The 15095-nt window shown below is 37.4% G+C and overlaps 1 protein-coding gene across 6 annotated transcripts in view; it reads right to left on the bottom strand.

Annotated features, from left to right (window-relative positions):
- RNF111 (ring finger protein 111) overlaps window positions 1-15095 on the bottom strand; it is a 57478-nt gene that overhangs the window by 39870 nt on the left and 2513 nt on the right. For 5 of the 6 annotated variants that reach the window (XM_075160207.1, XM_075160203.1, XM_075160206.1 and 2 more), the window contains one exon: window positions 5663-6555. In XM_075160207.1, the coding sequence (XP_075016308.1) occupies window positions 5663-6536 (874 nt within the window). In that variant the 5' untranslated portion in view covers window positions 6537-6555. Of the gene's footprint in view, window positions 1-5662; window positions 6556-13510; window positions 13618-15095 lie in introns of those variants that run through there. The other variant, XM_075160208.1, reaches the window with a different exon arrangement.

Genomic DNA, 15095 nt, shown 5'->3' with positions numbered 1-15095 from the left:
TACAGTTAGCATAACTAACACCATTTTATGAGGCAAGCAGCCATTCTCTGTGACCGAGCAGGTCACATATTTGTTCCCTTTCCCCTCATTCTCAGGCTTTGAAGGTCCTGTGAACCAAGCAGACAAACCAAACAGATTTTTTCTTCCCCTCCCTATCAGCCTCAAGATTCCTGGGCGCCAGGACGATTACTCCCTCCCTTGCGGGCCTCAAGGTCCCAGGCACGCAGCCAACCAGGTGCTGCTGATGACCCCGTCACAGAACAGGGAAGCGTAACACTGCACAGAGCACTGCCTACAAAACCAAGCAGTTACAAGTCCTAAGTGGGAACCTGGACCAGAACTGCTGCTGGACATTGAGACCCGTGACCCCCGGTGGCCAGGGACACCCCCCCCATCACCTGCTTCCTCTGGGCACTGAGTGAGTGACTCGTATTCTTTTACATGATTTTCGAGTCTAGATTATGATTGTTATATTGATAAAGCAAACCACATACTAAGATTTGACCTGATCTGCAGAGGGTGATTAGAAATAAGTTAAGTTGTATTATAAATTCTGTATTATGCTACTTACAGATTGTACTATATTGATTCTGCTTGTAGAAATCCTGTGCCATTCTAATAATAAATTCTGTGCTATACTATCATAATATCCTGCTAAGAAAATGAAGCTTTAATTGTAACTACGATTTAGTGCCGTCGTCATTCTGCCAAGGATTCCTAAAAGAACCTGTCTTGTCCCCTTAGTGTCGTCGGGTGACATTAGGTTAGAAGCTGACAGTTTTTCTGTCCCTGAGACTTATTTGGAATATACTTTCCAAATCATGCTGTGCATGATGGGAGAAATTTTCGAAACACAAATTCCTTAAGAGTCTGCACCCTGGTGGAAAAGACAGTCAACAACCAGAATTTAGGGGATGCAACTGTGAGCCATGCTAATATAAGCTAATCCAAAACTCTACTGACTGTTCTTGACCAAGCACATAAATCTTAGTCCTATCAGCAATGCTACAGCAAGCCAATTCTAAAAGTACCATCTTTTCAGCACAGAAAGCTGCAGCAGCTACAGGGAAGTGCTGAAGTGAATTCCATGCTAACTTTTATTACTGTAGCTATTTAAAGCTCCAATTCACAGCAGACAGATATAGCAACAATGGTTAATGTCGGCTGCTCACTAAACCAGGTGCTTCTTTCCTCACCACTTCCCAGTTCTTCCCCAACCCCTCTCTAGTAAGAGGCACAGTAGAAAGGATATGTATTCACTTCCTTGTCCACTAACGCTATTGGGATAAAAGTTCTGAATTATGAGCTGCATCAGTTACTTCGAGAAAAGGAGTGCACGCTGTAGTTTTAGGAGGGATTAAGTAACGGAAAAATAATCAACTCTAATAACAGGCAGCTCATTTCCACTTAATACATGTTTTTCTTGAACTGATAAATAATCTGAACATGACGTGGTATATGTTTAACATTTTCACCAGCCTCTGGCTTTTAAAATATCGGATGTCTATATTCAACATTTCTGGGAGTCAGACAACAAACATGTTAGAGGAATCAAGGGGACATTAATGAATAAACTCAGTCTTATCATTCTAAGCAGCTTTGAACAAAAACTGGAGCAGCTTCTCATCAGCATTATATTCTAAGAAAAAAGGCAAGGCCTGTCTAGCACTAGCTGCTCAAAAATAAAAAGTAACATGTCAGACCCTGAAGGAATTTTAAGCGCTATTAGGTGAACAATTTATGACAATGCAAAATTCTACCCAGGTTTTTTTATAACAACACTTTCCCATTTCCCCGAGGTTCAGCTTTACTGCCAAATCAGAGTATGTGAGGCTAAAAACTTGTTCCAATTTTAGCTTTTGCTAGATTTGCCTCCACAGATCAGCTGTCTCCAAATGGCACCCCCAGCCCTTTAAATCCAAACTGAAAATCAAATAGCTGTACAAGCATATCAGAAAATTTGCATTACAATGTTGCAGAGATCCAATTACAGTAAAAGTTGAAATTTTACCACCTTTGACAAGGGAAGTCAGAAGAAGATTATCTCTACAGGTGTGTATACAGGTCCTCCCAAGGGTCAGAAGAAAGTTTCTGAGCTACTTAAGCAAAACACAGAATCAAAATTTGTGTTTCATAGCAAAAATGTTGCTGCTTGCAGTCATTTTAACTGCCCAGTATTTCAATTAAAACCAACTGACCAACATTCAGATTAGAATATATACCCCTGAAAGCACTCACACCTTCAACTGTAACTGTATCGTTGAACTACACATAGTTGTTTTTACATTGTCCTTATGCCCCCAACTGTCCTCCATCTCCTGAATGAGCTTCATCTGGTCATCCCAGATTTAATGCGGACAACTGCCTTTTATGGCAAACAGTTGGTAAAACAATATAATCTATTCCCAGGTGTCAGGATTTCGTACTTGTTCAATACTCTCCCTCTCCCAAAGCACAAAGTTCCACCAGAAGAATAGCTGAAGCCCTAATAGAAAAGGAAAAGGAGGAAAAACCCTATATAGTGTTATTTGGGGTTTTTTTGGTAAGGGTTTTGTAAAAGGTTTTGTTAAAAGAAAGAAACAAACCCCCCCCCCAGATTTGCATTCATACAATTTTCCAAAAACAGCCATGTTAGTTTTATTAACTACAAGAACTAACGTACTAAACACTTCTTTGGTTAAAAAGATCTGTTACTTTAATTTCTCACAATAATCAGAAAGTAACATTTTCCAGAACAGTATACACCAATTAAATTTACCGGTTCTATAAGTGTACTGTATCTTTAGATAAACATCAACATTCAAAGCAAAGAAATATTTTGTGACATATCCTTAATACAAATTGCTATTAAGTAGGCTACAAGACTAATCATATCACTTTGATGCCTGCTTATTAAAAAATTCAGTTATTACTGTATCTTTTTAAATTGTATTTTCTTTTCTGATTATTATTATACTCCTCCTTTCTTAAGTCTGTCCTCTAGTACTTTTACATATATGCTACAGGCTTCATATTCTTAGCAGAAGTTCTTTGTCCTTCAGTATATTCTGTAATTTCAGCAGATGTATACGTAACCTTCATGTGCCAACCTAGAGCAAAAAAATTCTTCCCTAACATTAACAGGCTAGTGTAGCATTACTAGCAATACAACCCTTTCCTCATATAGAAACACCATTATGCTTGCTTACTATACAAAGAAGTTGCATAGCTATTCTCCCAGCTGGCCCCATTTCTGTCCCAATTAACTCAATAACTAGAAATGCCTTATGTAATAGCAGAAAGCTACAGAAAACATTAATCACACTTTTATCTTGCTAAAAATAGGGCACTTTTATAAAGGAAGTCTGCTCAACTTCCCATTTTATCTGTAATGTAAATAAAATGCTCAAAACCTTCCCATCAATACATATTTCCACTGGAAAAAAACCGACATTATTCACATACTCTAAGCCACAATTACTTCTCAGCTCACTACAAGTGTTAGTCCTGAAGTACAGCCACCATAATACACATTCTTTAAAGCATACCTTATTTCAGTTACAACTGATGTCAGTATTTTAATCTAAAATTAACCGGTGCAAAGCTAATTGATTTTTCATTCATGACGTAAGAAAAAACATAACTTCATAAATGAATTATGTGTGCTTTTCAAGTAGTATAAAAATTAAGCCATTGGACAATGCACTTACTTTTCCACAGAACTAGATGAAACATATTGCAAGTTCCAGTCTTCCTACCATCAAAATAACATCACACTGAATCATTGAATTATCAGAAGTTACCTGAACAGCTTGAATAGTCACTGATCATTACATCAATTTTTGAAGAGATCTCCCTCCAAAAAGATTCTTTTGAAATGCCTATGGAAAGCCTCACTATGGAAATACTTGTTCTATACTTCAAGAGAAATATAAGCATAGAAGTGATACTAATTGAATTTGTGTTAAAAAAGGGCAGTAGGTTTTAACAGTTCAAGTAGACTAAAGAAAAAATTAATTGAAAATTCTCTCTTTAAATACATTTATCATGGTTAGAAATAGATGGTTGCCTAAGAAGCCATAACCTACATTTTCTCATCCATATACCAGCTTCATTGTTGCATGGTGCTCTGGGTTGAAAGAGAGTTGTTAATGGTTCTACATCATTTTAGAGTTACATGAAACTCCATCCTCTATGAAAATGAGAAGAAACTATTAACTTGGAAACTGAAGTGTTAACACAGTTGTCTCTCAAATTGGTTTTTAATATGAATGTATGCATATCCCCATACATTAATTATTTACAAATCATACCCTTCAATATGCTTGAACGTGCATGTCAAATGGAATTTTTCAGGCTTAAAAAATTACATTTCTGTCCCCACAAATATGCATGAAGATAATTAATCATAGGCTGTGCAACAGTTCTTCTGTTTCAGAGTTATTTATGCAGCCCTAGCACTGCATAAGTAAGATTTTTGCATTACAAATTTTACTTCTTGTATTTAAACAGTACATTAAAGAACAACACACAAATTATTTCCTTCTACAACGGATAACAAGCCATAATCTAGTCTTTAGTACTCTGGTTCTGTTCAAGCATAAATTCTGCTCTAACATGAACATACACACCTTTTTTTTAAACCTGTCCTTGTATTTTCAGTCGTTTTTTCTTAGAAGAATGATCAGCAGAGTCTGAGATAAGGTTTCACTTTCTAAAACATATTTGTCGCTAGGCAAAAATGGTTGCACGATTAACACTATGCTGTGTTCTATGTATCTACTTCCCCATGCTCTCTAAAAAGCTGAAATGATGAACAGAAGGCACAACTACAACATTGTGAACATTACTGGTCCCAGTCTTGGGACTGCCTTTCATTTGGCAAATTTAATATAAAAGGAAGTCCAAGAAAACTGGTAGATGGCCAAAAAAAAACCCCAAAACCAAACGAACCAAAAAAACCAAAACCAACCCCCAAGCATGCCCTCAAATACTGTGTAAATACATAACAATCATCTGTGTAAACCAACTGCAAGATTATTGCATTGAGTTTATCTATATTGTATGTATACAAAATGTTGCATCGAGCTTACCTACATTGTATATATACACCACTTTGCTTTCCACAACTTCAGGCCTTAGAATTTTCTCTTATTATTGCACTACTAAAGCTACCTTCAACTGAATCCTATTTCAGGCTCTTATCACAATGACCAATTTTTTTTTTCTTCTCATCTTTTCTTAAGTTGTCAGCGCAGTTAATTGTGTATTAGCAGGTATTTCTATATTCTGAAACCAGACAGAATTGTTATTCCCACAATCAGTTAACAAAAGCTATAATAGCTAAAATTTTTAATACAATTCAACAGCTAAAAAAAAAAAAAAAGAAGCAACTCCAGGTGACTAATCAGATTCAGCAACCTTCCAGTACATTGTTTAGAAACCATTAACTTTACCTTTTACATTAAAGTTAAAGAATTCTAGATTTCTTATAATTTTACTGGAAGCTCGGAATGTACTTTTTCCGTCAAGAATTGATGGTGTACGTTCACATTACTTGCTCTATTTGTAGTATAACTTCTATAAAAACACAAAAACAACTGCTCCAAAGCACTTGTAAAAAAAGCCTATTGTACCTGATGAAAGCTCATTAATAAAAAGTACCTCAGGAATTTAGTTTTACCTGAAGGAACAGCTGTGCTGTTCTGGTGGTTTTCACCAGGCGACACAAATAAGTCTTCCTCCCCTTCAGTAGATGAACTGGACGAAGATTCACTACTGAGATCATTCTCACTGGAACTGCTAGAGCTGGGTAGCAAAGCATACTTTCTTCGAGCTAACACTTCCCGCTTTTTCCTCTGCATTAAAATTCGTTCTTTTTGGTTCTGTGTCCGCTGTGACGAACTTGTTTTCACAAATCTCTTCCTATATGGAAGTCTTCTTAAAGAACTGCTGTGAAAGCAGGGCCTTTTCATTAATAACCCCGGTACAGAGTCTGGCTCAGTCCGAGGCCACTTCTGTGACCTTGCGCTATGAGTTCTACCTGCAGTATTCAACACTGCCTGAGGGTGTCTTACAGGAGCATCTTTTTCTTCATCAGATGTTACTGTGTCGGAGTCTCCAAAATGTAGGCTAGATGAAGGCGAAGAGATACAGTCACTAAAAGAAGAATCATTGTCTTCACTCTGTGTTTCTAGATGCTGTCTTAATCCTAAGATTCCTTGGTTTTCTTTATCAGGACAATTTTGAGTATATGAAGGACCAGCCTGCTGGCTCTTGCGTTTTTTTCGCACAATACTTTTGTCTTGGTCTGTACGGTTGCCATTCATGTCCTTCTGCTTTTGAGAATCACCACATAAGTGAGAGAACTCATTCCCTACTTTACTGGCAATCATCTCAACTTCTGCAGTGAAGCTTTTGGCTGCCCCAATAGGCTCAGGGTTCAAGAGGATCCCCTTCAGACTCTCCTGTCTCTTTGGTGCATCAGAAGAAACTTCACTCTTCATATCCGCTTTTAAAGTATAAACTATATTACATTCAGGAGTCCATTTAGACATGGAAAGTTTTAAGAAAGGCCTAGAAATAAAAACAGATATGCATCAAGAAAAAGAAGCATCAGATTTTTCGAGAGCAAAACTGAAATAAGAGAAAAGCCATTTACTGCTAAGACTAACCTCCCAGTGAGAAAAGCAAAACAGCAGTAACTGAAATACAACTGTTTCATATTAAGAATACTGCTTGACAATGTAATTTTGAATTAAGACAGAACTCTTAAAATTTGCATTGAAGGAAGTTCTTATAGCCAGTGAAAACATTATCACTTTCACAAAAATCAGCAAATATCAATGGATGTCGCCTGCAAAATATATGGATGATGTCTGTTTTACCGATGGTTAAACATGAGAGTTTTACAGGCTACTGCTTATAGCAGTTTAAGCAGTAAGTTTAAGCTAAACAGCTCCAATATTTAGCCATCATCTAAACTGCATGCTTAAGTAAGGCCTACATCTTCCCCTATAGCTGTATATATGGATAGTAAATATCTTGAACACAATACATGATACAGTATGGTGTCAACTGAGCTATAAAAATCAGTTACTTAGAATTCATGGTTCATCTCTGACATGAAAAGGAATAAAACAGGAGAGATTTTTAACCTTATTATTTTTGGGTAAAGTAATAGAAATCCATTTATTACTTAGACTTTCTTTAAAAAAACACCACATATTAATAGCATAGAGTAGCGTACAAAGCTATTTTCAGTCCATGTACTTTTGACTCTATCCTGCAACTGAAACTGAGCATATCATATCACATGTTCCCTTAATAGTTGGTACCAGGCAGGTTCCCCTCCCTGTCAAAATATTAGGCTGTCAACATACAACAATGCAACATTAGCCTCAAAGACTATTTAAAAGAAGAACTTTTGTACTAGAAGACTACCAAGAGACACAGGCAACAATAACCTCAGTAATATATTCACGTTCAACCTGCTTCATCTGGCATCTCTGCCTTCTGTTTAAATTCTCAAAAGGAAGTGCCAAAAGAATTTGGTTCCCACTGTAATAACCACTGAAGCACTCTTTACTGTAGCTAGTATCACTTTTTTGTGCCTCAGATGAATAACGCTATAGTAGACATTTGACACTTGTACTACTTAAGCAGTTAAGTGTTCCCTCTTTTCTCCCTTTCTCACCATTTGTTTGAAGGAACATCTCCTACGCTTTTCTAGAAGAAACGTTTATGCACTGAACCAGAATGTAGAACTGACCAAAATAAATTTGAAAAATAAATTTCCCAACCAGATCAGACACCAATCCAATTCATCACATAAGCACACAAACAGCAGGTTGTGCTGAACTACCAGAAGGCTGCTTAAGAAAAATATGTGCAACTATACCTTATGTGGAAATGAGGGTCCATAAGCAGCACAGCTGGAATATGCATATAAGTCTAAGGTAGCAACAGCAAGATCTATGGCAGGTGAAGTAGCATTGCCTACTCAGGTCCGTAATCTTCTGCCTGAACCTCCAAATTCTCCAAAATGCTAACGCATTCTTACATGTGGTGCTAATATCTAAAGCTGTTGTTTATTTTGTCATAGAACGAACCAGTACAAGATTGAGACTACAGAACACGGTCAAATCAACATTTCTTAGATTCTGTTTCACAAACTGATGCTTTCAGGAGCAGCTGTGAGCTAGCTGTTCCTAACAGACCCTGAAGAACGACTTATCTCAGTTTGCAATGGGTATAAACTGATGCATTATCCCAGGCAGTCTGTGTTCTCTTCATAGCCATGAGCAACTAATCTAATTCTTCAACTGATGTAATCTGGAATAAAAATTATGCTGCAGTAATAAAATCTAAAGAAGCTGTAAGTTCACTGATCTTTCTGGAGATCAAGAATCTTATGGATCCTAGAACCTCAGCTGAAAAGATCCATTTGAATGTTCCCACTGGAAATCCTACAAACATTTATAACAACTACTGTTAAACGTGAGACTTATACCCTGTGATAATTAACAAAGTGTTGCTGTTTTCTACTGGAATTACAGCAGATAGGTATGTTTTACATCAGTAAGTCAAAAGCTAACTGCATGCAAGTTGGACTTAAACCTCCTCTTATCAGTATATACAACAGGACAGGTTCTTACTTTCACTTCATCAAAGCACAATTCACAGTAGGAGATATTTCTTATTTTAAAGCGTTAAATGGAAGACTGTTGCATCCTATACATATTTTTTATTGCAATAAGTTTTAGTGGAATGCACTATATAAGGCTACCTTCTTCTCTAGGACTGAAAAAAGAAGCTGCAAAATTGGAAAAAAACTTGGAGTAAACATTAAGAGTGTAAGAAGTCTACATAGTACACAAAGAAGCCTCTATTAAAGCTGTGGAATTCTGATCTTTACCCTTCTCTGCTCCTGACAGCTCCTGAGGAAAATACCAGCTCTCACATGCTCCTCCCTATGCAGGTACTTACCCTCACATATATGCACCATCTTTCTTTGGAAAAATTAAGATTGAGACTTCCATTTTATAAAATTTCTAACATGGACAGGAAATGAGAATTCAAAGCTGTTATAAGCACACAGAGAACAAGCAGTACATAGTCTTTTTCTCATCCTCACAAGGTCACCCTTAAGGCAGTATTTTTGGTCTGTTATTTATGCACCACGGTTTTACAGAAATGCAACAGTCAATCTTTTCCACAGTCCAAAAGCAAGCCAGCCTCTCCCACAATAACCCCATATTTCATGACAAGTTTTTTAGAAAATCCACAAAATACTTCCAATTTGGAAAAAAAAAAAGTTAATTTATTCAGAGAGCTTATTGTCTTCGAACACAGTCATAACTTACCATCATATACTACATGTCCAGCCTATACCCAGCGGTTTCCTGTCCTTTTAACACGATAAATTAAGGGGACAATGTAATTTAATTCTGAAGTTTTCTTAAGAAACAAAAATCTGAACATTTTCTCATTATGTGAGCACAATCAGGGGCTGGTTTACAAAGGACTCAGTTCTACTCATTGGAGTGCTTCCCCCTCCCCCCCGTTTTATTGTTAAAATCTAGTGTGGAAATCTCCATCAATATGAAAGTTCTGCATTCTGAATGCGATTATCTTTGTATAAGCTCTGTTTACTTCAGCACAGAGGCCACTGTGCTGAAATACAGATAGAGCTATTTAGGTTACAGCAAAAAAATTAAAGTAAGAAAGTTTACACTTTGAGAAACCTCAAACTAGTGTAAGATGACAAAAAAACTAAACCACCACACAGTGAAAACTAGTGCACTCGAGACCCTATTTACTAGCTTAGTTTTATTCCTACAAGCAGCCTAGATATAATAGCCAGTTAACTCAGATTCAAACATTTTGTATATTTGCACTATTACAACCATGGGAAAGTCTGCAGTAACTCAACTAAGTAATCAAGAACCCTTCATTTTTGCTAACCAATACAGAGCCTGAAGGACTGCTTACTCATGGGAGAGCTGCTGGCTTCCAATAAAAAATTACACAGCAGCTTAAACGTGAGTATATTTTTGAAGTGAATGGCAGCAATCAACAATGACAAATAATCCATTCCTTCACTAGTTAGAAATGCTATTACAAACCTTTGAACAAAAGATTTGACCAAAAAAGACAGAAGCTGGAAGAAGAGATTACCATTTAACTAGATTCCAATCCACTGTAAGTATTTTCAGTGGTTAGGCATAAGAAATACCCATACTACATATAAGTCCAATGCTTTTACACAGAAGACAGTTTAAGAGGGACTACAAAAATATTATGCAAATAATTAAGACTCATTAGAATGAGATCATCTGCTGTTAAACATTTAGAAGATTCTACAAAATCCCCCTCTAATTAAAAGTAGTCCTCAGAAGGTTTTTCAAAAAGCTGCAAGATGCAATAAGTAAGCTCAATCAGCATTAGTGTTCTTCCTTCCTAATGAAAACATTTGCCTATTAACTTACAGAATCAAGACTTGGAGAGGAAAAATAGGGTAGTATCTTATTTTAAGCCATTTTAAGTAAAGACTCAATGAAGAGCTGTTAAGACAGCTACCTGAAAACTATAAATGGTTATTCTAAGTTCCCCTCTAAAGTGTATGACTCGATTCAGAATCATGAAGCGTACATGACTTTTATCCATTCATGTCACAAATTAAAGACCTTTGATATTAATCACGCCAAGACATACAGCAGCGCAAGAACATTTATGCAAACCGGGGAAGTCCCTCAAAAATGCCAAGTCAAAAAACAAGCTCAAAGTTTGAGATCTTTACAGCAGACAAGTTTATGATTAAATATAAAAGCAGAACACATTTGAGTTATAAGATCGAGCAAAGTATTTCATCATTAAGAATTAATTCCATTACTAGCAATCAGAAAGTATGCTAGCATCAAAGCACTATAAAACAGTGAAATGGTTCATTACACCACATTAACTCAAATTTTTGGTGTCAACTTGGTTGACGAATAGATGTAATCTAACATATCATTACTTTGAAAATGTATTTTCAGTTACATTTTAAATTATAGTAAACTCCCTTCACCATCAAGAAACAATCTCCTTTTTAGGTGTCAAAAAGCACCTTGATCAATTCTCTCAAGCTTGGCTACAGTAAGTGCACAGTGCTTTGACACGTGACCAGCCAACCACTTTGCAGAAAATGCCTGTCTTAAGCACATGCTTCTTACACAACCCCAAACTACTGGTCTCTGTCCTGTTAGCGTAATACACACACCTCAACCCAGCTGGCCAAATAGTTTATTCAGCAAATATCTAGACTTCTAGCCAACTTGATGACAAGCAGTGAACAAAAAAGCTTCGTTTACAAAGCAGTTAGTAGTCTATTTCCTCATTTTCCCCATCTTCAATTTCCTGCTCCTCTCTCATTACAAACAGTAATTTCCCCTTGTCTGATGCACTCTCCACCACTCAGACCCTAAACGCACTTACAGGCAACCCGGCTATCCAGTAGGGTTGAGCCTAGAAGCCAGTGCAGACAAAAATATGACAGCTCTCAAGACTACCAAGAGCTGCGGAACATATTGCTGTCATAATCCCAGAATTACGGGGATTCCACTTCCATATAATTCCACTTCCACAGCAATTCCATTCCATAAAAATTCTGTGCTACCTTAGACCATTCATGTACCCAACCCAAGTACCCATATATAGAATGATACCAGGCAGGACAATATTTAAGATTTTCTCAGAAAGGAAGTTTCTATCAGTTGCATTTGTAATTCCTTTATTCAGTCCTAACTCTTATTTTCTTTGCGGATGTTCACTGAACTCACGATTAACTTTTAAAATTAATTCCCTTCCCTAGTATGTGGCTTTTATCAGATTTTACTTTTAACGTTATTTTTACTCTGACAAGCTGTTACCTTAACGAGAAAACCTCGCTGTTGAGGTCTGGTATGCACAAAGAAATCTTACGTTGTGTATACCATTCCTACCACAGTACTGGCAAACAAGGCTATCAAGAACTCAAAGAATGGACCAGTGAATGAAAGTATCGCACAAGCTGTATTTTGAAACACCAACAGTCATTTCTTTCCTTTCATTAAAAAAGATACATATTGATTCTTTTGGCAAGGCTCTTCCATCAAAAGAATCGAGACACCAAGAAACAGGATAATGAAAAAGCTTGTAAAATTCGTACAAGACCTTCAGCAAAAGTGAGATAACCTAAGTACTACTACTTCCCTTTCTCAAGGGCAAAGAGCCAAACAAGACTGATTTGTGCATGACCCTGACGCAATGGAGGTTGACAGAGGACTTGGAGCCATTTGAGAAGCTGCACCCCCAACACAATCCCATGAAGATCGAATCTCAGTGCTATCATGCCCTGCTCCAACAAAAATAAAGAACTCACTGAGCAGTTCATGAAAAAAACACATTTGTTAGCCTAAAAGAGACAGTCATGCCCTATTCATTTCACTCCTATCAAGCAAGGACAACCTGTACAATGCAGAGTAAGTAGCAAGAATACAAACATGCAATATTCAGTTCTACTATCAGCAAACCAAGTGCAATCAGATTTTGAAATTTTATTGTACTGTTCTTCACTTTTGGTTGTTCTTCATTTTCACCACTTCATGAGACAAAGAGTGCTCTTTTAAAGCTTGTTTTAACTACTAAATTTTAGCGTACTATATATTGGTCTTCTAATCTCTACCAGAAAATAAAGCAATTGATAGTTAAAGATCTATGCTTCTTTATAAAACAGCAACAATCAGAAGGTAATCTGAAACTCTATTATGTTTGCTTTGATATTAGGTCGCATCAAACGCATCTTTATTCACAGGACAATATGAAATACCATTACAAACCACTCAATTTCCTTTGTTTGCTTTAATGCAGCCACAGTGATGACAGATACTCCAATTTTTGAATAACACAATTACCTGAGAATTCTCTGAGCAGAATACTTCTCTTTTGCCCTACAGAAGGGTACAGTATTTCAGAATAACATGCACAGTATTAGTTACTAACTGGATGATAATGTTTTGGAGACAGGTTCTTGCCTATGGTCTCCCAAAGACACTCCATTACATCCAGGCCAGACAGAAGAGTTTGTCTGTGCTTTGCAGAGGGGTGCTACAGTGACAAGAGCTACAGCAATACGGGCAGGCTTACTCACTCCCTGCAGCCAATTCTAGGCACCATCACTGGCTTGGAAAGTCTGCTCTGAAAGTGAAACAATGTTATTTCAAGTACAGCACTACTCTTACTGACCTTTGCAAAGCCATCTCAAAGATAAGTCAGACCACAGTAATTGTAAAGTACTGTAACCAACAGTATCCATCCTCTGGACCAGCAAAGTCTCCTTAATTTTATCTCTGGAAAAAATTCCTCTGAGACCCTCAAGGTTTGTTTCCTCATGCATAAGTCAATTCAGATCAGTAAAGCAATTATCTTGCAACAAAAATGTCAGGCCACCTATAGAATAGCTACAGAATGCCTCTGTTATGCCATGTTATCATTCACCTCCGAGACTTACCACCACTGTATTCTTACGGAGAGACTACTGAACGGGTGGGTCTCTCACATCTTCTAACAGAATCCCACACAGGACAGCTACAAACAGAAGACCTCTTCCTTAGAACTGGATCTATGGCCTGGCTCCAGCTGCAATAGACAGAATGCATGGAGCGCACGCAGCTGGAAGCACCTCAGCTAGATGAGCTGGCAGGCTGAGAGCAATTCTGCGTAGAGTCCTACGAACAACAAATTAGTTCTCCCGCAACACACTATGGATCAGTCCAAGATCATAAGGCACCCATAGAAATCCTAGCATCAATCCAGCATCAGTGAAGCATTAGCATGCACATACCCACCTGGGCAAGGAATCTGTTTGGCTTTGCACAACGGATGCAAGCAGGTAGATTTGACAAACATGGTGTTCACAAGCACATTCTTCAGTCTAGACATTTCTTTGCTCTGTCCTAGGCTTAAACTCAGTTAGCTACATTAACACTATGTAAATCATGGTTTTAAGACATAAGCGCTATGATTTGGCAATCAGGAATGTTTTGGCTTCAGTGAACTCCAAGACAAACATAACAGCAATGAACTTGGGAATAAGGAGTTGTAGCTTTACAAAAGAATGACAAAATACACTTTTTTATTGGAGCTTAAGATCTTAACTAGGAATTCTGCTTCAACCAACTTTTAGAGTATTGTTTCCAGAGACAGCTAGGAAAGTTCTGAGTTACATAGCCATCAAAAATAATAAAAAAAATTTATTTCTTAGCCCCCGCTGGCAGTTTTGACCTTTGAGGTATGTATAACTGTTTTTAATGCAGTGTCATTTTGCAAACACTTCTTGATAAAGCTTTGAGGAGCAAAGTAAGACATGATCTTTGCCACAACTGTTAACAAGAACCTTGCAAGTGAGAACTGTGAAATTAACCATTAGGACAGTTTTATGCTGTTCTTCAGGAAACTTGTGATAAGTGGGGGATTTTCAGACACTAAACCGAGTAGATCTACCAGTTTAAGAGGCAAGGACAGTGCAGCAGACTTCTCCACTCTTCACCCAGTAGGGCCAAATGGCTGTGGGTAAAAGCAAACATTTTACTTGACAGCAGCCAAGTATTAGGACTGCACTTTATTGGCAAAAAAAAAAAACAGAAGGAAGTCTCCTGCTAGTAAAGTTGTGAACCAGCCTTCTTGTTTTTCTCTTGGTAAACACTTAATAAGGAAGACATCACTTTAATTCACAGGAGATACTTTTCCAAATAGCATCAACTATGTAAAACAGCAAAATAATCTTGTCTGCAAAATTTGGGGTTAGTGGAAGAAACGGTTTCCTTTCTTCCTTCCCCTCTGCTCCATTAGGAGTCTCTGTTAGGCCTGACATCAGCCTACCAAGAAAAACACTGATCTAAACTTAAGCCTGAAGGAAGTTCACTAGTGTAACACTTGGGCTGCAGATACATTTTATGTTTCTTTCAAGAGCACTGTAGACTTTGGAAGCAGCTGATCACTGTCACTTACGCTGACAAAACTTAAGAGACTACAACTGGGAGTAATCATCCTATCCTTACGTTGTACATGTGTCCCATACGACATTACTCAATATA

The sequence above is a fragment of the Calonectris borealis genome, chromosome 11 (assembly GCF_964195595.1).
Source record: "Calonectris borealis chromosome 11, bCalBor7.hap1.2, whole genome shotgun sequence".
Lineage (NCBI taxonomy): Eukaryota > Metazoa > Chordata > Aves > Procellariiformes > Procellariidae > Calonectris > Calonectris borealis.
The sequence above is the reverse complement of the archived record's forward strand: the minus strand, read 5'-3'. Positions and strand labels throughout refer to the sequence as shown.